Source organism: Coturnix japonica, chromosome 7 (genome assembly GCF_054131305.1).
Source record: "Coturnix japonica strain WE chromosome 7, WE-NBRP24, whole genome shotgun sequence".
In the NCBI taxonomy this organism is placed as follows: Eukaryota; Metazoa; Chordata; class Aves; order Galliformes; family Phasianidae; genus Coturnix; species Coturnix japonica.
The window spans coordinates 24,463,817-24,488,572 of NC_140669.1; the positions used below are offsets into that span (position 1 = coordinate 24,463,817).

Genomic DNA, 24,756 nt, shown 5'->3' on the forward strand with positions numbered 1-24,756 from the left:
GCAGGGCCTCAGACAAGGGAGGGCAAGGTGGCCAACATCGTGGCGTTGGGAATGGCAGAGCTAAGCAAAGGCAGTGAGTTAACAAGAGGAACAATCCTGGCAGCTCCGTGTTGTTGAACCCAGAGAATTATCCGAGCAAGACCTCAAACGCAGGCATTTGTTAACATGCAAATGGACTGAGTCAGCAATTAGTCAATGCTCAGCATAATTGAATAGAATATAGTAATTAAGTTGCCTTTTAATTATTCCCATTTTGTTTAAGGTAAATATTTACCACTACCATGTGTTTTTTTTTCATTGTCTCCCGCATGGAAAGACAATATCTGCACAAAGGGCCTGCCACAAAGTTTCCCAAAACCTTGAACTCTGCACGTTGCCTCTGTGCAGTACAGTGACCGCTACCAAAACCTCCCCCCGTGCTGGGGAGGCACTCCAAAACCATGACCGCCCCCTCCAGGGCTCGGCCACACAAGGTGGCATAAGGCTGTGGCCTGGCACTCACCCAACATCCACAGACCCGTTCACCAGGTGCACGCTCTGCACAAGTGTGAGTGTGCACAAGTGTGCAGGAGCACACACACGTACGCCTGCCTACAGACCGTTGCAGACAAGTCTTTGTTCTGGGTGATTGCTGTGCAGACAACACACTCACCCGGCTGTGCCGAGACACTGCGCAAAGCGATGTGCTGATAAGTGAGATATCGCTGAGCGGAGCCTTAGGAGACAGGGGAACATTATTTTAAATTATCTCAAACATAAAAACAAAGTGGAGATTTGGCAACCTTGCAGCAAAAACCTCAAAACCAGTTATTCCTTTTAAATAAAAACAAAAATGAGAAACAGTAACTATTAGAAATCCCACCTGGTGCTTTCTCTGTGTTAATGATGCTTCTTAAATTGCATGTGGGTAAATGGTAATTTTGTCTCACACCATTAAAAACTAATGGAACCCTTGATGATAAGAAATGCCATAGCTAGCTTGTTGGAAAACGTTTAATTAATAAAGTAATAAAATTATTGTAAACTAGTGCAGTTTCACAGAGGATTCAATGGGATATAAAACAGATAAAACATCCTTGAGAGTTGGTACAAGAAATAAATGTTACTCTATAAAAAGCAGCGCTATAAAGTTAAGCTGCCCTGTGTTGTACAGAGATAAGATGAGATATTGAAATAATAAGGCAATTTGGATTATTCTTCCAGGGCAGGTGCTGGGATAACGCCATGAGTGGAGGAGCAGGTATATTCTTCCTGGACCAGAAGGGAAGCGCACGTTTCATATGAGCTGGCACAGAGCTGGAGGAAGCTGCTTCACTGCTGCAACACTGTGAGCCAGTGTGAATGTATTGTTCTTCTTATTATTAGCACTGTTATTATTTGCCATTCAGCCCAGGCTGGGGCACACGCAACCTGAGCTCTCCTCACTGTGGGTGCAGCCAGGCACTACCAGCAAAGCCCTGCAGAAGGCTGTGGGACAGCGTGGCTGCGGGGAAGGGGACTGCAGCTCTTCTTTCTCCCATATGTCACAAGCATGTCATGAGATGATGACAAAATAATAACAAGTTGGTGGCTGCTCGAAACTTTTTTTTTTAGCAGCTGTGTTTTTAGAATATTCTAATTAACCATCCGCTTGCTTTAATCACTTTAAGATTTCTGAAATAGCTGAGAGCTTGCTGTACCTTCTCTCGACAGCAGTCTTCCCCATGTGGGGACCATGGCTTTGTTTTTTGGAAGGGAGGGCAGAATCAACAGGGCCAGGCTGGAATCATGCAGTCAGGTTTGTCATTGGCAAGAATTGCCAACACCATCGTGCAGTGATTTTAACTTGCAGCCACTGTAGTACCAGCAAGAAAAGAGGTGACGTTGTCTTTCATCTGCACAATGACTGACTCACTTCGCCTGGACTCAGTTTTGCAAAATTTAAATGCAGTAAGTGCAGTATTTGTCGGAAGAATAAAAGGGTGAGCAATGAGTAAAGGGAAAAATATTTGTCAGCCTGCCAGGGAGAAGGAAGATTAAAAGCTGCCCGTGAATAAGGCATGTGGATGGCACAGCCATCTTGCCACTCAGTGCCGTTGCCTGAATCAGGTAAAAGCGGAGGGCATTATCTCCAGAACGCCCTCCTGTCTGTCAGCGTTAGTTGTTTTCTTAAATGACATGTTTTCTTCTGGCAGATGGGAACAAGCCTTGAAGAATAATTTTTTTTGGAGGCAGACAAATTGGCTGCCTGGAAATGCTTGTGTGTTTAGGAACCTGGGGGCTCTTGGTGTGGGTTGGTGGTGCCCAGCTCACCTCACCCTGTGGCCTCTGCAGGCTGTGCCTGTTCCCAGCCCGCCACGTGCTCTGAGTGTCACCCATGTTGCCTTGAGACCGCAGTACAAAACTTCTGTTCCTCCAGCCAGGGGATTTTACCAAAATTGGGCTTTGGGCTTGGTGAGCTGGCAGCAGAAGGCAGCAGCTGGAAAGGTTTTTGAACATGGCAGCAGTGCCTGAAGTTTGGCAGCAAGGGAATGAAACAGTCAGCTGAGTCCAAATACATCACCTGGAAGTCCCCAGCAGTGCACATGGCACAGTGATGGTGGGCTCCAGCACAGGCATTGCTATCTGCTCTGTTGGGATGGTGGTACTTGTGGCAGCTCCTCACCAGGCTGTTTTCTCCCTCTTGGCAGTGCACATTACCTCCTTCCCTTGCCACAGAGCAGGAGCACACTGACAAATCTCTTCTTTGAGTGACCTTTAGCATACTCGGAGATCTTGGTCCTAACAAGGGGATCCCAGCGTTACACACAAGTGGGCTCATGTCTACACACAAACGTACATGTGCCTTCAGACACCTGCAGTTTTCCTTCTCGCTCTCTATAAATATATACACACATATGTACATCCACAGATACACAGGCATGTGTGCGTATATGTGTGTGCAAAGAGGGGAGGGGAAAGACACTCAGAAAATGAAAGACAAATGTTCAAAAATAATATTCCCAAGCCCTGAAATCCCTAATCATGAGTTTGATGCAATATTTGCCCTAATGGGAAATGATAACTGGCAATAGTCCAAAGCAAACCTCTTAGAAAGGAGCAATAAAAAAGGAAAATGCTAGCTTGGCAGTTAAAGAAAGAGGAGCCGAAGCGAGAACTGCTGTCGGAGATAATAAAGAATTAACCACAAACCCCTTTTCTATTAAGCACAAAAAAGGATATTAAAATAACATGCCCCCACCCTGAATATCTAAGGGGTTGTGTCATACTTTGCTCTGCAGCTTCCCTGGGACTGGCAGAGCTGGGGGCTGCAGCCCGCCCCCCGCCTCCCTGCACCCACTCCTGCCAGGGTGGCTGCTTCACAGTCACACACACTTGCTTCTTGCCTGCATGCTGCGGGCACAACCCTGATGTTTACTATGAGAGGGAATGGGGGCATGGCCTTAGGGGGTGTGAGAGGGGCAGTGAGCTGCAGGGAGCCACGCTGCTCCTCAAACCAGCAAATGTAAAGTCCCCACTGCCCTTGCAGTGCCCTCGCAGCACCTTTGCTGTTCTAGCGAGCTCCTGCAGAGTCTGGGGATAACTTCAGGGACAAAACTACATCCATTGATAAATTTGGCCATGAAAGTAGATTTTGTGAATTACGTATAGCTTGTGGATGTCATCTGTTTAACCAACATCTTTCTGTGTGTGTAGAGCACACCAACACAACAATAACAGCTGTTTCTTCTTGCTCTAAGGGGCTGCCCACTGTTTGGTCCTGCTACCTCCCACTGCATCTATTGCTTAATGAAACAACTGCATGATGAGCTGCTACCAGTACCTTCAAAGCACTTCCTCGTGGATTTAATCAATCCCTACAATGACAACAAGGTAAATTCCACATTACCTGGTCCTTTCTTTTATTACCTGGCTTTCTTGTGTGGCTTCCACAAAGACCTTTAAGACGGGGCTGTATCATACCAGGGCTTCTTTTACCTTTCAGTTTCCTCATTGCCCTGCATGTCACAGAGTACTCTGTACAATGCAGCATTGCTATGCTATCCATACAGTTCACAGATACAAGGACATCTGTTAATGAGTCTTAATGGTCTTAATGCTCTCTTTACCAGTTTTGGTGGCAAACATCAGTACACTTACCTTCAGTTTTGTTGTTTTTTTTAATGTTTGGGCATATTTCATTTTAAGGGTGGTATGCAAATTAAGGCAGAAAGTGACACTCTCTGGCACTTCTATGTGGCAGGGAGTTCCCTGACCTGGTCTGCAGCCATGGGGCATCTTGTAATGCTAACAAACCACAGCACTATGGCCTGCTGGGTTTGGGCAAAGCCAGGAGAAGCTGCAGGAGTTGTGGCTGTCTCCCAGTGCCTGTGCACTTGGGGAATGCCCCAAGCCCAGTTTGACTCAAGCCAAAAAGATGGAGACACTGTAAGGAATCACTAAGAATTTTGGTAAGTGTTACATGACTTGCATCTGCCAGTAACAGCTTATTTAAAAACACAGTGTGTGTATCGCTTTGATATATCTACTTAGAGCATAAAGATTTGGAAGGAAAAAGCAAGTCACCTGTAGGAGACATTTTTTAAATCAAAATTTCTTGCTCTTTTAAAAGTCTTTGTGAAGGAAATAGTCACCAACTCTACTAGTAAACTACTGAGAGGATCTACTTACTTCCAGAGGAAAAAATCAAAACTTCTTCCTGAGCAACATCAGCATAGAAAAGCAGAGCTAAACTTTAATTGCTTTTATCCAAGTTCCTAAATTTATAAACACTTAACCGGAATTCTACCAACTATTACGAAGTTTAAAAATGGAGCATTTGTATGCCTGTGTGCCAGTCTACATTAATTTCTCATCTGAACTTAAAAAATCAAATCAATAAAGGTGTGGGTGGGGATCTTTAAAAAATAACTACTGTGCGCTGTGAGCCAAGAGCTTTAGTACAAGATGTATCTGCCCAAAGTACAGGCAGGCTGGCGTTCAGATCAGGCACCTAAAGCTGGGGTGTCATAAAGCAGAAAAATACCGCCGGGAGCTGTTCTTAGCACAGAGCAGCGGCACATCCAGTGAAACTCCTCTCCAGTTAGATTCATTGCCAAATTACTAATTCCTATTTGATTTATCAATCACAATTTTGTATTGTTAATTCATATGTTCATTAGACAAATCTGTCCCTCCAAGGTAATCACTTAAGGTACTGCTGGCATGTGAACATGCACAAATGGATAATTCTTAATGACCTTCCAAGCTGACACATTTTTGGCATGGGTTTTCTGTATCCTAATTTCAAGCTGCTTTCTCTGTTGCTGTTGTAGGGCTCACTTCCCTCAGCAAGGAGGTCTTGTAATGAGAGGTCGCTGCTAAGAGTGTTCCCATCAAATAGCAGCAGAACAAGGAAAAATTAACACGATCTCCTTGCATAGAAGTGGAAACAATCTTCTCTTTCAGCAGCCTTGCAGAGAGGAGAAAACATTTATATTGAGCAGCTTGACTAGTTCTGTGACTTCTTTTTCACTGTTGCTCCTGTAAATAATAGCGTGATAGGTATGGGCTGCTCAAGCTGTGCTGGCTGGAATGCATGCTGCCCACCCACAAGGCCAAGCCAGCATCACTAATCCTGTATCATGGATTAATAAGATACACAGCTCAACATACAACATGGAACAGCCATGTCACAATTGACAAATATCATGACACACAGGTCAAATAGAGTAGCTCAAACCCTTTGGTAGTGTAGGAGGCCCCATCACAGGCTATGGGCACCAAGTTCAGCACAGAAGATGATGTCAACCACCGTTGCGTCTTCTCACCCAGCTGTGTGGAATGGCAAAATGAAGTCAAGACAAGTCTTGCAGGGCTGCTGGCCATCTCACAAAATTCCCCAGGGGCAGACCATGGGCTGGCCAGATCTGGGAGGAAGAAATGGAACAGAACAGGTACCTCCAACCACCCAGCCTTGGGTTTGGTAGGGTTGGAGGATGGCTGAGAAAAGAGCAAGACAGGACAGGAGAGAGTGGCACCAGAAAAGCACCCATCCCACACGAGTAGCAGCCCCTGGAGAAGAAGAGTTTGCATCCCTTCCTCAAAAGCACAGCTCCGGCTGAAAAACCCGAATGTATGGACGAAATGTAAATGCATTATGACAAGCTGTATGAGAAATCAAAACAAGGAACAAGGAGCGTATGTTTCTTTTAGAGAAATGTCCTTTATCTCGCAGGCAGAATGAAGTGTGTGGCATTCAAATGTTAAGATTTTTACACACTTTCATGAAATACTAAAGAGAAACCCAAAAAAAAAAAGAAGAAAAAAAAAAAGAAGAAAATAACCCAAGTCCATGTCACTTCTCAGCTAGTTTGGTTATTGCTGCTCCTGAGTACTGTAACATATGCACTTTCCCTTTTGAAAATGTATCAAAGTTGTTATTTTGGGGGTGGGATAAACTCTTACCCATGCATATCTTATGTTTCAAAGCCAAGAATGCTTGAGAACCGGCTCTGGATCTGCACATCAGATGCATAAGTGATTAGTGACAAGTGACACAGAAACAGAGAATGTGCTGTGTTACAATGAATAATAAACACGCACAATTTATGCAGGCAGAGTGAGTGGGGAGATGGCATCCTGTGCCTTTTCCATATAAATAATGTGAATCTTGTCGAGCCAGGGTTGGGCACTGCCGGCTGAAGAGTGAGGCTGGGACGGGCGCAGAGGGGTGGTGGGTAGGTGGGGAGCTGGGTCTTCCAGTGGTTTTGTTATGGAGCAAGCTGACAGCAATTGCTCTTGTGTAAATGGGAGCAGAGACAGGGAGATACATTACTGTGGTCAAAAATTTTCACTCTGAAAAGAACTAGTGGATAATGAAAGAAGTTTCACAAAAAGCAGTGGTAACATTTTACAGGTTTCTTGTGAACTTCCCTGAAACATCCATTGTAAAGGCACTGCCGAGCAGAGGGATTGGTGGTGCCTCTCTGAAAAAGCCAACACTGATGAATTTTTGCATGTGCAAACTCTGTTTCTAGACAAAGTTTCACAAACATGCATCTGGACACGTCCCTTCGTGGCACGCCAGCACCTTGGTGAGGCTGCAGTGCATCATCTCTGCGCGAGACAAGGCATGGAGCCAGGTTGTGCTGTCTTTGCTGCCCTCTGCCCGCCTTCCACCCCTGGCTGCCCTATTGGGAAGGAGTTTGTTCTCCAGGGAAAGCTCAAAGCAACAATATTTCTTTTTTTTTTTTTAATTAAAAAATTTCCCCGAAGCACCTGCTGCTTAACTCTGCACATTTTTTTTCCTGGCTATCCTGGCCTGCCAACTCCGAGCGAGCTTTTCTCTCTCATTTTTTACACTCTCTACACTTCCAGAAACGTATGCAGTTGGATAAAAGTAGAACTGAGAGGGGAAAATGCATATTCTGTTATAAAAAAAAAGAAAAAGAAAAGGAAAAAAAAAAAAAAAAGTTGAAAAAAGTGTCTAAAAGATGGATGCGTAAAGAAATCATCCCTGCACTTCAACTCCGGGTCTGAGTTATATAAAGTGAACTGTGGTAATTACCACGCTCCTCCGGATTAATAAACAATTACCATAGTAACTACACCATCAGATGAAACCTATGCTCATGAATTTTTAAAGCATAAATGGAAATACATGCCGGCCTAGAAAGTCTCCCATTTATTTAGCTCCTGGAGGATAAGGCAGCAGCTCCATTAAGGAGCCCAGGAAGCCGCCCAGGCAGCATGTATTATGTACAGGTCCCCTGCACTAAGGAGGAACCCACCAGCACGTCACCCCAGCTGCCCGATGGGCTCTTCTTCTTTTTGGTAAACGTGAGGTTTGGAGAAAGTCTTTAGGCTGATGGTGTGGGACCACACAGAGGAGGCGTCTCCATCCAATTCAATGCTGGCAGAGGGCGCCCACAGCCAGATCACATGGAAAACAACCCCATGGCTTTCTCTGCCATTCATATGAGCTCCTATCTTAACTCCACAGTCAACAGTTTGCCTTAAGGGCTTCAAGCTCATCCTGGAGCTCTGCTATGGCTGAGCCCAGCCTTGGTGTAACAGTTAACAAGAGACATATCAAAACTCCAAATAACAATATTATGTATCAACTTGTTGATAATTCTGACGGGAAAGCTGAAAAGCACCACTAAGTTAAAAAATAATGATGTGCAGCATTTGCAGCAATATTCTAAAACATGAGGTGAGCCCTCTACGCTTTAAGTTTGCGCCACTTACTTCTGATAATGATGATGAGCTGGAATAATACCCCCATTCACAAGAAAGTATTTCTTAAAACACTTTCAGAGTTAGGAAAGCCATTAAATCTTTGTGGATTGAAGGTAAAAAAATAAATTGTATGTATTTTAGACTTTGAATGATCTTCCTATAGCAATTTTAGGGGGGGAAAAAACCTAGGAAGAATTCTGCAATTTTAATCTCCTCAGTAGCTTCCCATTACTAAACAAGCAGAACGCCACGGTACAAATGTGGATGTTACATGTCATCTTGATCTGCTGCTTTTTTCTTTCATTAAAGCTTTAATGCAGCAATTATGGCTACGTTGCCCTATAAAAAAAGGAAAAGGCAGTTTACTTTAAAAAGTGAAATTGCATAGCCTACTATTTAATTATACACAAATGTAAATGGCCTATTTTTCCATAACTGGTTATTACAGCACTGTTTTACTTTCTGAGTTTTCACAATCTCTAAAACCTACAACGCTTCCTGCTATATAATTGTTTTGCTACATTATTGTTTTCATCTTATTTTTTCTTTTAATGCGAGTGCAGCGGGATAAATCTTGGTTTTAAGCCAGCCAGTACTTCATCTACTTAAGCTTTTATAGATGAAGATTGCTGTAATTATCAGAATACCCGCTTATTTCTGAAGTATTATCTTGGCAACCTGCTGGCATTTACAACCAATTAACAAGCTTTGCCCATTAGTTGCATAAGGGGTATCACAGAGTAAAGCCATTGTGTGCTAATTTTCTATTTTAGATAATCAGTTTGGCCATCCAAAATGGAAAGGGGAAGAAAAGAAAGGTTTGACACGCAGTGGCAGACATGTAAAAATGACTACATGCCTTCCCGAGACAAAGGTATCCAGCGCCTGCATGATTGCTTCACTGTCGTCACCACTGGGTTTTAAGTATTTATTCCCTTTGTCTCCTTTGGAAGATAAAATATAAAGTACAGCTTCAGCAAAGTAATCACGTCCTCTTTTTTATTTTTTTAAACAGACTGGCTTCTCCCCTTGTCCTCTCGGTCTTGTAATTTCACCAGATTGTGCAAGTGTTAAACACGACGTCCAAAAAAAAAAGGAGAGGGAGAGGGAGAGGGAGCGGAGTGAGTCTGGCTGGCGGCAGGCTGGGGTTGGGGTAGAGCCCCACGGCTCACCCTGCCCTGTGCCCTGGTGCTTCCAGCCAGGCTGCTGGCAGCAGGCAGGATGTAGCCCAGTGGCTTTGGGTTTGAAGGGTGGGGGGGGGCTTTTTTTAAAGTGGTTTGTTTGTTTGTTTGTTTTGTGTGTGTGTGTATTATATTTATTTGCTGCCTCTGTTATGGGGGTGTGCCGGGGAAAAGAAGAAGAGATAGAGAAATAACCAAAAAAGTTGTCCTATATTTCATTGTTGCCTTCTTTGGACAGGTGCCTCACCACTGCAGCTCTGTCATCCCCCAGTGCTATTGGCAGCACTAACTCAGACCCGGACACCCGGCCCTGACTGGGGAATGGGGTTCCCTCCTCTACCCCGTGCCAGACATGTCCCATTGCAGCCAGACCCTGCCCAGAGCGTGGCACTGCACTGCTCAGCCAGCAAGGTAAGTAATGAAGTGCAGCAATTGCTGGAGGCAGCGGGGCTCACCCATTTAATTGTACATAAATGAGATGTTAGCTGCAGCCCATGCTTTGCAATGAGGGTAGAAAATAATCAGTGTAAAGATGAGCACAGCCCTTCAAGCGCGGTTTGATCACATCTACTCCATTGAACAGAACGGGTGGATGGCTCCTGTTGTAAAATGGTTTTATAAAACGTAGCGGACTGTACAATGACGTGTTTTATGTGCCTCCTGTGGCTTAGTTTCGTATTTTGCTTTAGCATAAGTTAAACAAAATAAAGACTATGATCACGCTAAGAAAGTGCAGCCAGTGAAGTGAAGACAGAAAGTCATAAAGAATGATCAGCTGTGCAATTAGTAAAGACTGAAAATATATGCTGAAGTCTATGAAGTTGTAAATGAATAAGAAAAATGTTGTGCTTGGCAACTGGATGTGCATATTTGCCTCAATTATTTCAAATTATTTGCTACAGCCATTAGAAAACTTTAGCTTTCAGCAAGCTATGATGATAAACTCCCTCTTAGAAAAGGGATCTGGCCAGAGGGCCAGCCTGACTTGCATATTTGGGCTGCTCAGAAAGGGGAGGTCAGAAGACAGATGAGCTGCATGCCAGCAGCCCATGCCCCACTACACTGCTTCGAAGTCCCCTGGTTCCTGTCACACCTAGCTCACAGCTGTCCCGTTGGGACACCACTGGGATGTCCCCATCTGGCAGCAGCTGGGCTTCTGCCCGCAACACACTGTTGACATTGCTCCTCTGCACGGTGGCAAAAAGATTATTATTGAAATGCAAAATAAAAAGTGGATTTCTCCCAGTACTTCACTCCTGAAGGGCCCTTGAGAGATGAAGCTTACCTTGAGCTAAAGGAAAACATTTTTTGTGAAGGGCTCTTGTATGATAGAAGTGCTGCAAGGGTGTAGCCGTGAGTTAAAAACCACAGCTGCAGGGAGAGGACCCCACACATGCTCCCTGCCGCCATCCAGCGCACATCCTTCTGAAGGGCTGGAGCAGGCATCACCGGACACAATCAGGACTGTCCCAAAACAACTGGCTTGGGAAAGTCAGCATGAGTCTGTTCTGCTTTTTTGTCAATGTGAAATTTTAAGTTCCTGTCCCAAAGTGATGCTGAGATTACTTGAAGGTGCATTTGATTTCCTTTTCCAAATAAAGATGGTTACAACCATAGGACAGGTATCAGATGGTTGGGCTGCTTCCCCACATTTTCATGTCGCTAAGAGGAAAAAAAAAAATAGAGGGAAACCCATTTAAAGGGGATTTACTTTCAGTCTCATGCAGATCACCAGACTGAAGGAGCAGTCCTAGCCCAGCATTAACCAACCAGGCCATTGCCATCCAGGAGCCCTGCATCCCAACAGCCTCAGCAAGAGCACAGCAGTGACAACTGAAAAATGGAAGCAGAGAAACTCGCATCATGGAAGAGACAGCACAGACACCCCGTTATATGTTCTGCCTCTGCAAGGGAGGAATCATGCTCCTCCAGGACTCTAATCCCCATCGCTAACAGCATTAAATATTTATGTACCACCACAACTTTGCATGACACTTCACAGAGATAAAAGTGCTATCTCTGTGCCGAAGATCTTAGAGATGACGTCAGACAAAGGAAGAAAGCGAGGTTTACAGAAAGGAGACACGATGAAGATTAAGAAACCAAACTAAAGCTGGTGACCCAGAAGCATTTTTAAATTGTAAGAGAGGGTGGGACGTGGGCTGAGGAAATATTGGGGTTCATTTTGCTTTCCAAGCTTCTTAACTTTTAAAAGTATTTCCAGCCTTATCAGTGATGGTGAGAGATTTCCCAGGTTTCCAAGAAGAAACCAAGTTAGAAACGGAACGGAGAGCTCGTGCAGAGAGAGGCAGCAGCACTCACAGCATCGCCTGAGACAACAATGGACAGAATATATGGGGCAGAGATAGTGTAATCTAAGGCAAGTAGCAATATACATATATCTGCAGTCATGCACATGAACACACTCATGTATATCCATACATACACTCCTAGCAATTCAGTTAGATTAATTTGCTTTGGATATTCCATTATTTTACTGTAGTCCTTGTGTAGTACTTAAAGAATCAGGTTAAGCATTCTGCATTAGATGCACAAACAATGCTGCTTTACCTCCGCATGGGTGTTGTGAGACTTTAATTAATGTTTGTAAAGTGCTTTCAGATCCCCAGAAGAAAGGCGCTATAGAAGTGTGAAGTCTGATTATTTCATGGCATACAAAAGTAGAGGTGAAAAGAAATATTCTCCTCCTTACACACAAAACTACTGATCTCAACTCCTGCATTTAAAAAAGAAGATGTTAAGAAAGAAAAGAATTCTGACCATGAACCTATTTCAGGCTTCCCCTTTGCCTTTTTCATCTGATTTCTGGTTGAGTGAAATAATAAAGTATTGTATTGCTGTAAACTCTTTGTAAGTAGATTTGACTAAGACAACAGAGTTCAGTGCCAGCAGCTACTCTGATCATTCTTTTAAATGGAAATTTACCGTCTGCTGCATCACATGGAAAAAATATAGAACTATTTTTCACAGCTTGTTCACTGAACAGATTATTGGAGGGAAGAAAAAATAAAAAGGCTTCATTTTCTACAGATCCCAAATCTTGGTGTAGAAAGTCTTGGCAATTTCCTTTTGAGAGGAGACAGATTTCACTTTCGCATTGATTTAACAATGATAAGAGTTTCCAAAATGAGGGCCCGATTCTGAAAATCTAAATGGTTGGCCATGCTTGGTTCAATAGCTTATCTATGAGAGCAAAATTACTCACATGCATCAGTCTGTGCAGGATCTGGTCCTAATATAGAACCAGTTCTTGATGTCATAAAATCTTTTTTAACAGCATCTTGTGTTACATTTAATTTATTTCACATGGCCTCATAAAATAAGATAAAAGCTTGTAAGTCTAAAAGTCATATAAAGAAGATGGGGAAAAAAAAGTCCTACCATGTATTCATGTTTATTAAGCATTATCTTCATGCAACTTACAGGCTTTTAACTCCAGAATTTCCAAATGTTTCCCCTGATCCTAATTGCAGTCAGCAAGGGCTGTTAGTGCATGAAACAGATTGCAGCGGATGAGCTTTTTGAGTGAGCAAGGCTTTCCCCAGGCTCTCACAGACTAGTGCTCACACTGCCCTTGCTGCACAGGACAGGACTGGATGTGCCATCCAGTACACAAGGGTAGGTGGCAGTTCAGCATCTGGCTAACTCTCTCCATCCACTAAGCTGCACGTTACTTTGGCTTCTGCAATAACACATGGGATGTGATATATCAGAAGGGCTGCTTTTCAATTTTTTGTTTTAGCATGAGCTCCTCTATGCCAAAGGAAACCTAAAAGAGTAAAGAACAAATATCTAGACTGCAAGAGGAGCAACATGTCTGTTTTGTTTCTGACCTCCAGGTGCAGCACATGAAGCCTGGGAATCATTGCTTGTATCTCCTGTCGGCCTGCAGACAGAGAATGGCTCCAAGCAGGAACATCGTGAGTAGAGGAGCATCTTTGAAGGCAAAGATGGCTTCACCCCTCTACAAGTCAAGGCCAGAATGCTCCTTCTCCCAGGCTGGTGCTGGCAGCAACAGCAGTAATGCTAGGAAAGAGAAGAGACACAGATAAATGGTAGGCCAGCACATGCCAGAGCATGCACCTGAGAGCAGTGTGATTAACTGCAGGATGGTGTTTTACAAAACCCTGTGAAAACTACCAGAGTTAAACTTTGCAATTTAGGAAAACACTTATTTACCCACGAGGCAATGCCCATCATCACTGCTGAGAGATTTTAAAGTGGGCCACGATGGCCAAGCCCTGTTCGATTTTAGCAACTTTCATGAGTTGATGTAAAAGTGTAAAATGTCAAAGGGGGTGGCTTCTTGCTCCCAGTGTGGGCCCTTTAGTGGTAATCATTACTGTAAGGAAACAGAGAGGTCTCACCTCACTGCAGCTGCTGCTAGTGCAGTGCCATCAGCAGGCACTCTGGTGGAAGGTGGCAGAGCTTGCACATTCCCTACACCAAGGCCAATGCAGTGAGCAGACTGCACCCCCAGCCTCAGCCCTGGAAAAGAAAAGTTACTTCTGGTGGAGTTAAAGGATTCCTGAGGACAACTTTCAGAAAAGGCAAACTTGAACCACAATCTGACACAACAGCCAATAAACAGCTTTGAGATAATCGCACGTACCTCTGTGGTAGGCAGTGGTCTAACCCAGGCAGAGATGCTTTTAGAACATGGCTTTTCTCACCAGCCCTTGATATTTTTCTTGTGATCAAGGCAACATCTACAGTGAGAAACCTACGCCACAGCTGTCAGGGCTTCTCTCCAGCAGATAATTAAATTCCAACTCGATTGCCATTGTGACAAGTGAGCTCAAGTTTGGTGGTACCATGCCCGCCAGCCAAACGCAGACGAGAGCCATCAGCTGCACAGTCATTAATGGCTGTGCTGGAAGCAGAGGTGCTGTGGTACTTACTGGCACTCCCCAGGAGGCGGTCAGCCTCCCAGAGACTGACAATAGCAGGAGCACATCTCGAGGTGTGACTGCATTTGGATCCGCATGCTTACGTGGGAGGCCTGACAAAAGTGGAGTGAGTCAACGAGTTTAGAGGACTTTCAAGATCTCTTCCACACCAGAGAAAGGCAGGGTTTAGCCTGGGTTGGTGCGTGGTATGATTGCTAAATGCAAGAAGACAAAGTTATCTGAGTTCTCTGCTTTGGATTGCACTCTTAAGTTGCTCTTTTAGATAAAGAGTTTATTTTTTTTCCCTCTCCGCTTGATTACAATATGCGCATCTCATGTTTTTGCAGATACATCTATTCTTCATAGAAAAGAACATTAAAACTGAGTTTATCCATTAAAAATCAGACTGCACATTAGCTTAGATGTATTTGGCTTCCTAATAACTGTTTTTTCGTAGCTGGCCCACATCATATGTAAATCCACTGTGTATTTCTAGGCTCGTTATTGAACTTTACAATTTTAAATTCAGCTGGAGGAAGACTGTGATTTATTCTCACAAGAGAGAAATGCTGATTTGCTACCAGCATCTCGGAGAGACTCCTCCAGTTCATAAAAGGTGACCAGGTCTCATGTTGAAGAACCACATGAGCCACATCTGTCCATTTGCCTTGCTTGTTGCTTGCAGGTTTACAGCCAGTCAAGCTCTGAGGCGGTTATGGAGATGGCCTCTGCTGAGGCACGTACTCACCCCAACTCTCTGTGCCAGATGAAGGACAGCAGGCTACATGGAGTCTCCTGGAAGTCTCCATTCTGACCTTAAGACCAAGCACCAGCCAACACTCTGAATTATGAAGTACAAATATCAGGTACAGGAGGAATCCAGTAGAAGTATTTTCTGTTGCGTACAGTGTGACACAAGAGGTGTGGCCTTTGGTTGTGCCTGCACTGTGGTTAGCCAGCAGGCATGCTTCAAGATACCCCCTGGCCATGCTGAAATGGAGCAAGGCTTTGAGGCATCCAAGTGGGACCAAACCCAGCTGCCCTACTTGGTGGGACGCAGCACTGGCAGCACCAGGTGGCTGTTAGGTAGATAGGTTTAAGGCTTGGCAGCACCTAAAATCTGGGTGTAGGCACTTAAAGCTGTGCCTGAATAGGTTGGCCCCTTTGTAGATCTCACCCTAGTCTCCTAAAGGCTGAGTTTATTCATCACCCTATGTGCTTTGCTTGCAGCATTGGCTTCTCCGCTTGTCAACACGCCGTTTTCTGAATTCTCAGTGCAAAGGAAGCCTTTCATGGTTTGGCATCCTCTTATATGTTTATGCTTCTCAAGATATATTCTCTAGCCAAGTCTTTAAGTTCTTACATTAGTCCCCAAGCCCAGACATCAATCTGTTGCTGATCAGGTCTTTTCACATCATGCTGCTTTTATCTGGAATGCTGTTTTTGATGCTTCCAGGGAAGCTCTGCCTGATGTTTTTAAGAATGTGGTTAATATATATATATATATATATTTTCTTTCTGTTTAAAACGACACTTGAGTACCACTATTTCTTTTAACCTTTTGCTTTTACCATAAGACTTCAGCAAGAAATTTGCCTTATAAATGCATTTATACTGGGGAGGTCCTGATTTGCATCTTTGTCCTTGGGTAATGCAGAAGCAGCACAGGGGTCCACAAGCAGACAGAGACGGATTATTCCCCCCCCCCCCCCCCTTTTATAGTCTACAATAAAAAGTTTCTTTAAAGGGGAAGAAAAGGGAGGCACATGCTTAATATAGTAGAAAAGCCTTCTTGTGCTTGATACATTGGATAAACGGTTCAAGAACACTTCATCCTCCTCCAACTATTTCCCGCACTTGTGCCAAGGTTAGGGAAACCTTGGGTTAGCTGCTGTCTGAATGCTGCAGGCTGGTATCAGTCTGAACAAGTTCAGCTGACTGCTTAGAAGATTTTCTTTATTCTTCCTCCCGTTGTCTCTCCACTTTGGCAAATAGAAATCACCTTCGTCATTGGGGGAGGCCTCGGCCTGAAAGCGCCCAACAAAGAGCGGCTGGCGGCAGGTCAAGGTCCTTCCATTGAGTCGCCCAGTCCCCATCAGGTTGTGTTGGTGATCAGCCAGCTGTCAGGGAAAAAAGGCTCTCCAGATCAGTGTGGTCTGGGACCAGGTGGGTTGTAAAACCTGACGGCATATTTCAATACATGACTGGAAGATTATAATAAAATTAAAAGCACAACATAAAAAAGAAAAAAATCCAAGAAAAATCAAATTCCTCCCTCATAAGGGAGCTCCCACTTTTCCACACCAGCAAAGAAGGAAACAAAGTGGTGGAAAGTGAAAGTGTCAGCAAGCATGACTGACTACAAGTGGTGGATGTAGTCCTGCTTTCCTTGCTGCCTTTGTACAGTTTTCATACCATGAACTAGCCCATTAATTTTCCTGTAGGTGAGCGTTTTGTCTCTAACCTACTGGGTGATTAACCAGAGTCAAAACCAGAATCTCCAATTTAAATTTAAACATTTAAAATTAAATAACCTTAAAAAGAAAGGTACTGCCTCATGCAGAAATGGTTTTAGTTAGATCATTAAGTTACTGCCATGAAGGTAGAATCAGCTTTGACTGAATTATAACCATTTCTATCACCATGGAGCTGCCCCAGCATTTGTGCAGACAACAATACTCCAAGCTCGCTCTGTACATTTTATAGTGAGAGCCACCTGGGTAAAGCTGACCTACTGGTTCATTGAAAATAAGACAGAATACATCCAATTCCTCCTCTAATGGTCATCTACTTTATAATAAGGATTGCACTAATCATCACTTTCTCTAACAGGACCACGGCCTGGGCCTAACTGTAAGAGCTACATTCATTTAAAGACAGGACATGGAGAACACAGCGATGGGGAAAAGCGCAAAAGCTTCAGCAGATGAGGAAGAGTGATTTCTTCTTCTGTGTTTTCCCTTGCTGAAACTGCTCAAGATGTATTACCATGGCTACCCACCTGGAAAGGCAACACTTTTCCAGTTACTTCATGGCAGCAGAAAGGATCCCAGGAAAGGCTTCCTTCAGGTGAAGAGATGCCAGTGACTATTTCCACCACAAGCCTCCTCCTCCTCCCATGGTGCCCATGCCCTCTGTTCTGGCCCTGGCCCCTCCAAAGTCTTCTGCAGGCCTGGGGCTGCCCCACAGAACCAGCCACATGTACTGTGCTCTGCTCCATGGGAGCTGCTCTGCACGGCACAGACCACAGCCAGGTGAGGAGCAAAGGGCAGATGTGGCATGGATAGTCAGCCCAGCTTTGAGCTGGTGTCCCACAGTGGTAACCGCATTTCTAACCCAATGCATAGATGAGAGGTGCCTGGAAAGGTGGGCTGCATGTCATGATTTTCAAGCTTATTTTGTGATATCTCATGTGGGATATGGCCCTGCCCAAGGTCCCCTGTGCAGGACAACAGAGACAGAAAGGGACTGGTTGCCAGCAGCTGCAGACACCCCGCTGCCCCATTACAGGGCCACCCTCCTGCAAACAGCAGCACTGTTTCCTGACCGTACTGCGTGATGCCTTTGCATTCCTAAATCTTTAAATCCCTGCCTGCATTTCTCGAAACACAACGCTTCAGGAAAAGAGCAAGCCTGAGCCAGGGCTGCGTGGTGGCCTGGGCACCGGCTTCATCACGTTCCTACCCATTAGCCAAGCTGACATCATTAAAGTACATACTCATTTAAGGATTACTCTAACGTTGCTCATTTCTAGGTCAATTATTGACTTAAATCATGTTAAACTTTAACATAAATATGCTACAATATCACCTGTACATATATTACGATAATTATATGGTTACAAAATTCTTTTAAAACAGCAATTTCCCCTTTGGAAACTAGGGAAACTGGCTACTGCTGGAAAATAAAGGCTCACAGACTGCTTTGAAATCTACACAAAGAAATCTGAAGATTCCCATTACCTTCCCATCAGCTTCTCAGCAATCAGTTTGGATTATTAAACACATCTACAAATTAATTCCCCCTCAGTTAAAATCATCGCTTCCTAAAAACGTTCTCTCTAACCCTTTCGGAAAGAAAAGGGGGGAGGGCACAAGAAGTGAAAGGCACCGGATCACAAACAACTTCTAAAGATAGAAGCAATGTGAGATAATGAAGAAAATATCATCATCATTAAAAACAAAGCACTGCTAACTTTTTCACATTGTAGCAAACTTTTCAATTAAGATTTCTTCCCGGCTATTGAAATACGCTTCAAGTAATGATTTTCTGTAATTTGTCTTTTTCCTTTGGAAGCATACCGTGCTATTGTCAGCTTTAAAAAAAGAAGCAATTTTCTGACTTTTGAGATTGAGCAGGTCATGGAAAAATTACTACTGTGGGAACCTGTAATTAAATGGAAAATGCAGCTGCACTTATGAAAAACTAAAATTAAATTTATTCTATTAATACTTGATTCCAGGATGACATTTGACTCTTCAGACACAGGTCCAACTGAAACGGCACCTTACCTGCAGCTTGCAAAGGCGGACGTGATAGAAGATGTACCAACATATTGCTAATTATTTGCTCTCCAATTAAGTTACATTCGTTATAGCAGGATAGTCATTTATGCACGTAGCCCTGCTTCTTTTTCTGGTACTGGCACTTCATCTTTGGGTGTTTTGTTGGTTTTGTTTTCCTAAAGGAGTCAATTAAAATAAATCCATGCAAAATCAGTAACCCTATTGTAAATTTAAATTGAAAGAAAGGAACTTTTGAGCAAAACTATTTAAAACAGTGCATCAGGTAAAGCTCTCCTCCTGGCTTTCAGCAGTCGTGATATGGAGACGATTCAATACAATAACAGGACACAAATCCAGGCTTCAGTTAAAGAAAAAATACCAGGTTCCAACCAAATGCTTACAGTGGACGAGATACAGAGTTTAAATTATATTAATAAAAATCTCCAATAAGATATTTCTGTGACCCACAATACCTTTTAAAACACCCAAAATAGGCAAGGTGAACAAAAGGCGCACCAAGAGATTCGGGTGCAGACGAATTGACTAAGGATCTATTAGACACAATCTGACATCTGATGGTAAAAAATATTTGCCCAGAAACCTTAAAATATAAAGTTAGAAATAATGCAAGAAGAGCAGATCAGTTTAAAATAACTGTATTAATTTTATTTAGTAATTTTAATTTAAAAACACCAGTGTTTTTTTTTTATTCATTGGCATTTAGGAACCTCTCAAAATTTCTAGGGTAATAGCAGGGAATATTGAGCGACCTCTCCTTATTACATGATTTTTAGAAATTACTAAATATGAATTTTCTATACTATATAATAATCTGTAAAACTAAATTCCCTTTAAACCTCCACTAATTTGCTAGTTTTGGGGGGTTCTTTATTTGAATACATAGGGAGGAAATTTTCCATCTCCTGTTCAGCAATCACACACACCCAGTTGTCTGTGCTATTATTAAAAGCACAACTAAATCCACATTGTTTATTTCACATTTATATTATACATCTACATGTTATACACTACAACACTCAGGTTGCAGTCCTTTCTTCGTATGCAAATTCAGCTCCACTATTTTGATTACACTTCCATATTAACTCTAATACAGATATTCATAACTCCTGTGAGAAGGAAAGGAGCAAATTGGAGATCTGCGAAGGAGCAATCACACGCAGCCTGGGAAAGATTTGTTCATCTTTCAGAAGCGACTTGTGAGCAATAGCGTGGTGGCACAGCAAGCCACAAAACCTGCACTGCGTGCACCGCCTGACTGAAGGCACTCAGAAGGGACCTGAGGAGCCAGCAGTACATCCATTTGATTGCACGTGCACCACTTGCTTGCTCTCGGCTGCCTGTTTGGTCAGTGGCTTTTGCTTTCTTTTTTTTTCCCTTCATGCCGTGGAGCTGGATTCCTATTTTCCAGCCACGTATATTCCACGGAGAAAAGGAAAACTGATCCATGAAGTTCCTATTTGCATAAAGCACAGAAACATCTGTCACGAGCTCCTTGTCAGAGGAACGAGCATCAGGAGCGAGATACTGCGGCTGGTCGCCTGCCCTTAATAAAATTCAGTTCTTTTTCTGTCAATAGCAGCTCAGAGTGAGAGTGTTTGAAGGGGCAGAGAAGAGAGAATTTGACCAGAGAAGACGTTACAGTTTGAAACGAGCAATCAGTTACGTGATGCAGTCTCACTGATTAATGTGCCCAAGCGAGCTCTGCCCCAGGATCAGAAATGCCCTGTTCTATTCAATCTCAGCTCTTTGCAGGCGCTGTTCTTACAAAGGTGTATGATTATTAAATCAGAGTCCTGCAGATGCCTGCAATACACAGCAGCTTTCTACTGTTGTTAAACTTTTTTGCAGTAAATGATCCGTGGTGGCAAGGCTGACAACAGAAAGCAGTCGGTCTGCAGTGCTCGTTGGAGTTCTGATTTCAGCCTCGGGAATCCAAGAAAAATATCAAGGAAGACTTATCTGTATCTCAGATCAGGAACATTTTCAGTCTGTTTCTGTATGTATATACGATGCATGTCTACAATCATAAATATCAGGTGGAACAGCCAATTTGTTCGTACAGAATATATAAATGGAACAGGAAGACGGGGAAGTAAAATAGCAACTCTTAAAAACAGAGTAACTGTGTTAGGTCAAGTTATTTCCAGAACCACTACAAATACTTTGGGTAACATACAAGATTTCTATTTCTAAGTCCTGTTCCTTTCCATTATGGACTAACCCTTAAATTAACGAGCTTTATCGATACAATTGTGCAGCGGGCTCCAGGCTGGCCTCCCCTCAGCTCAAAGTCAGAAATCAGCCTAACCTACGGCATGCCGCACTAACAAAGTGCTCCGCTCTGCTCGCGTGTTTTGTGGTATTTAACAGCCAAACGGAGAGGAAAATATTTCCTTTGCATTTACTGCCTACTCGTGTCAGAAGTGGTATGAAGGTGGTCGATAGCACTCTGTTTTCTACCAACAGATAGCAGGCTTCACGCACTAGGGCAGAAGAGATTAATATCACGTTACTAACATCTCCCTCACCATCGTCATTGTAAAAGAAAGGCTTCAAACATTCCTTACGCGGAGCAGACAAGCATGCATGCTTTCTTTCCTGTTTTTATCTCCCTCGTACCTTCACCCACTCTTTGATACCTCGATTTGCCTGTGTCTGGGTGCTGGAAATACCACTTGAGAGCGCGGCTCAGCAGGGTCACGCATTCAGGCAGGGCTGCGGGATATTGTGAAACAACAGTAGTGAGAATAGTACCAAAAAGCAGCAGCAGGAGCGATCTTTGCTCTCATACGCAGATTTGTATAAAAAGTTTCCCTGGCAGTGGTTCATCGGCAGGCAGTAATCTGCTAGGTTACTTCTTTGTAATTTTTCTGTTTCATAAATAATACAGGAGTTTACTAACAGGAAGTTTGTGGGAAGCAACAGTAAACAGTCTAGCAATCCATCTGTTATTGTGGAATCGAGAAAGCTGAATCAGGTTCTTTGCAAGTGGACTATTTTAGTTCGTGCTAGAGAAGACGTGTGGGAAATGGGCATTCGAGTCGTTGAGGCGAACTCTTGCAGCCCTCTTTCCCCCCTTGCCGCGTGGAAAGGGACAGCAGCGTGCAATCACAGTAAGAGACTCGAGTTCATTAGTGGCTGCAGGGCAGCTCAGAATCACCCCGAGCAAAGATGAGGCCGCCGGTCAGAAACAAAGCTCGCAAGCGGCGGCCACGGGGAGTTGTGCCGCTTAAGACACGCAGCTCAGAAAGAGCGACAAATACACAGAAATCCGTTAGCACCTGTCTCGGCATCGAGGTGTTTACCGGGAGGAAACTGAGGGGCTGAAGGGATCCAGAATGGGGGAGTGGGGGGGTTGATGAAGGCAATAAGGGGAAGCAAGGCACGTTGTTCCGACAGGTGTTTGTGCCTTGAGCGCTGCGCCGTGTGCGAGCAGAGGGCACTGGCAGCACAGCGGGACGGGACGGCCGGTCTGCAGCGCTGCGGCCACGTGTGAGCAGGAGCCCGAGCTCAGCATCGGGGTCAATCGCTTCTTCGAGCGGGCTCGCAAACTGCGCTCGTTCACAATACAACCGAGCGTAGCGCTTGGTTTAGAAGAGACAACGAATACACGGAACCCCGAACCCTGGCGGAACGATGCCGGAGGTGAACGACAGGCAGAGAGAAGTGACGCAGGGCAGCTCACGCTGCACACCCGCAGCCCGGGCCACGCGGCTGCGAGACGCGGGGCTCACCCGAGGGATGCGAGCGGTTCACCCAGCTCCCCCTCCGCGGCTCCTCGCCGCTCTCCCGAAGGGGTTTGCTGCCCCCTGCCGGGTCCTGCTTGCTCTGCGGGCGGCCGTTTTCGCTCCTCGGAGGGCAGGAGGGATCCGTGTCCCAGCGCTGCCCCCACGTGGGGCTGCCCGTGCCGAGCAGCGCGATTTGCAACGGGAAAAGGTGAGCTGCATGAAGGCTGGGCCCATACAACACAGAGCAGAGTCCGGGCAGTAAGTGGTGTTTGCATGGTTCCAGCGTCACCTCAGCTAACTTTCTTTTGCAAGATATCATTCCACCATTGCCTCTCTAGCAGCTACAGGTGAATCCGTTGTTCCCTGAAGTAGTAAAAGAAATCACCTGATAACTGTGCAACATAATTAAAAGTTGAGCATTATCTATGCCAGTTCCACCTGGACAGTGGCAGAAATGTAGAACAGTGACAAAGACTGCCATGATTTTCTCTCAAACCAGTAGAAAACCCTGCAAATGGTTCCTCCGAACCTGGACCTGTAATGTCTGTGACTGCAGGACATGCCCTTCTCACATGAACACACTGCAAGTGAATCAGAGTGCTGCATAGTGCTCCTGCAGTGTGCTGTATGGGCACACGGTGGGACCAGATCACTTACACAGAGTGTAGAAGTGGAAATGTTGGTGTGTGTTCTGATAACACTGCAGTGTTACCACCTGTGACTGCCTCCAGCTATAGCCTGGCTTTTTAGCACAGGTTTTACCCTGCGAGCATTAACCTCCATCAGGAAGCACAGGTGTATGTACTTTATCACTCTACAGACTAGAAAAGACCCTATTTCCTGGCATCCAGGTTTCCCCTGCTTCCACGCAGTTCAAGGGCTGTTCCTCTGTACCAGGTCTGCTGCAAGAAGCATCTCACGGTAAGAAGCAGTGTGGTTTTATTATGTTATTTTGCTCATTTGGTTGTAGGGTTTGGAGGTGTTTGTTTCTGTGTTGTAGCATAGTTGATGTTCAGCAGTGCATCAGCACAGCCCGAGTACTGAGGACAGCAAGGAGCTGTGGCAGCCTGGCCACATCATTTAGGCATGCGTAGCCTTTCTGCAGGTCTTGCTCATTTGAATGTGGCATAATCCTGTGTGCTATTTCCTCTATTTGTGTAATTGTTATAAGACAAGGCAGGCCCAGGTGTTCTATCCAGTGTTCCCTGTTGTGAGAAACTTCCATAATGAGGGGTGTTGATGGTATATTTACTGAGTGTTCACTGATTTGCATGTTTCTGTTACCCTCATCTGCTCAAGGTGCAAGGACCCTACAACCACTTATCAGGCAAGTGTTTGATGTTAGGGGCGTTTGTGCACAAGGGAATGGTAAATGATTGCTAATGATGTGCTGGGAGCGTGGTCTTGGCAGTTGACTAGTCTGGGCTCAGAGCTTTGCTCTCTGGAAAGTGTGATAAATGAACTTCTTGTTTGCAAGTCTGAGTCACTACAGTGCTTTGTGAGTTTGTTGTAACGTTAGCAGGTCAAATGCAGGGCTCCACTGAGCTTCGTTGCTGCAATCTGGTTGAGTCTTTGAAACTCTGAACAAGTGCCTCAATGAGACTCTGAGCTGTGATTCCCCATTGTATGTGAGGTACAGCTGCTGCTCTGTACCACTTGGTATCACTGGAGGGACCTGAGCTGTTGCAACACCTGTGATTGCAATTTGGATGTAGGGTTTTTCTTGCTCTAGACCAGCACTGTGTGACCTCTTGGCTTCAGTGCAAACCCTTTGGCTCTGCTGATTATTAAATGGAGAGATTCTGAGCCCTCAGGTCATACTGAGTGCACAGATGTGTAACCACACAGAGGCCTGTGCTGTAGTAGTTGGTAGAGAACTCAGACTCCAGCCCTTTTTGGAAGCCTGCCATAACAGCCCCTGGGGTCCTTCCCTAAGCCTCACCTTCAAGTTGCACTCCTTGCTGGATGGATCAATCTGTATTATATTATGTCACTTCTGCGCCTGTTTCTTTTGTGTTTGTTGGTGTACTCAAGCTGAAAACCACTAGCACCATCATGTTAGACAATCAATTGAAAGTCATATAGACAGAGATTTTAGAAATTGATCTCTAGCAGGAACCTTTGCCCAGGTTTATTGAGTCATGATGCTAATTTATTTCCTCTGTGCCAGGGGAAATCCTGTCTCTATAGTTACCTTTTCTCATCACTT

The 24,756-nt window shown here is 44.4% G+C and overlaps 1 protein-coding gene across 5 annotated transcripts in view; it reads left to right on the forward strand.

Annotated features, from left to right (window-relative positions):
• LOC107316541 (uncharacterized) overlaps positions 1-20,937 on the forward strand; it is a 171,253-nt gene extending 150,316 nt beyond the window's left edge. For 2 of the 5 annotated variants that reach the window (XR_014948357.1, XM_085553396.1), the window contains 8 exons: positions 1,204-1,327; positions 3,720-3,852; positions 6,999-7,103; positions 8,976-9,076; positions 9,622-9,794; positions 11,101-11,763; positions 13,244-15,159; positions 16,289-20,937. Coding sequence is in view for 1 of the 5 variants with exons in the window: in XM_085553396.1 (XP_085409522.1) it covers positions 1,281-1,327; positions 3,720-3,852; positions 6,999-7,103; positions 8,976-9,026 (336 nt within the window). In the remaining 4 variants the exon portion in view is untranslated. The remainder of the gene's footprint in view (positions 1-1,203; positions 1,328-3,719; positions 3,853-6,998; positions 7,104-8,975; positions 9,077-9,621; positions 9,795-11,100; positions 11,764-13,243; positions 15,160-16,288) is intronic. The other 3 variants (XR_014948354.1, XR_014948355.1, XR_014948356.1) reach the window with 3 other exon arrangements.
• Positions 20,938-24,756: the final 3,819 nt, after the last annotated feature.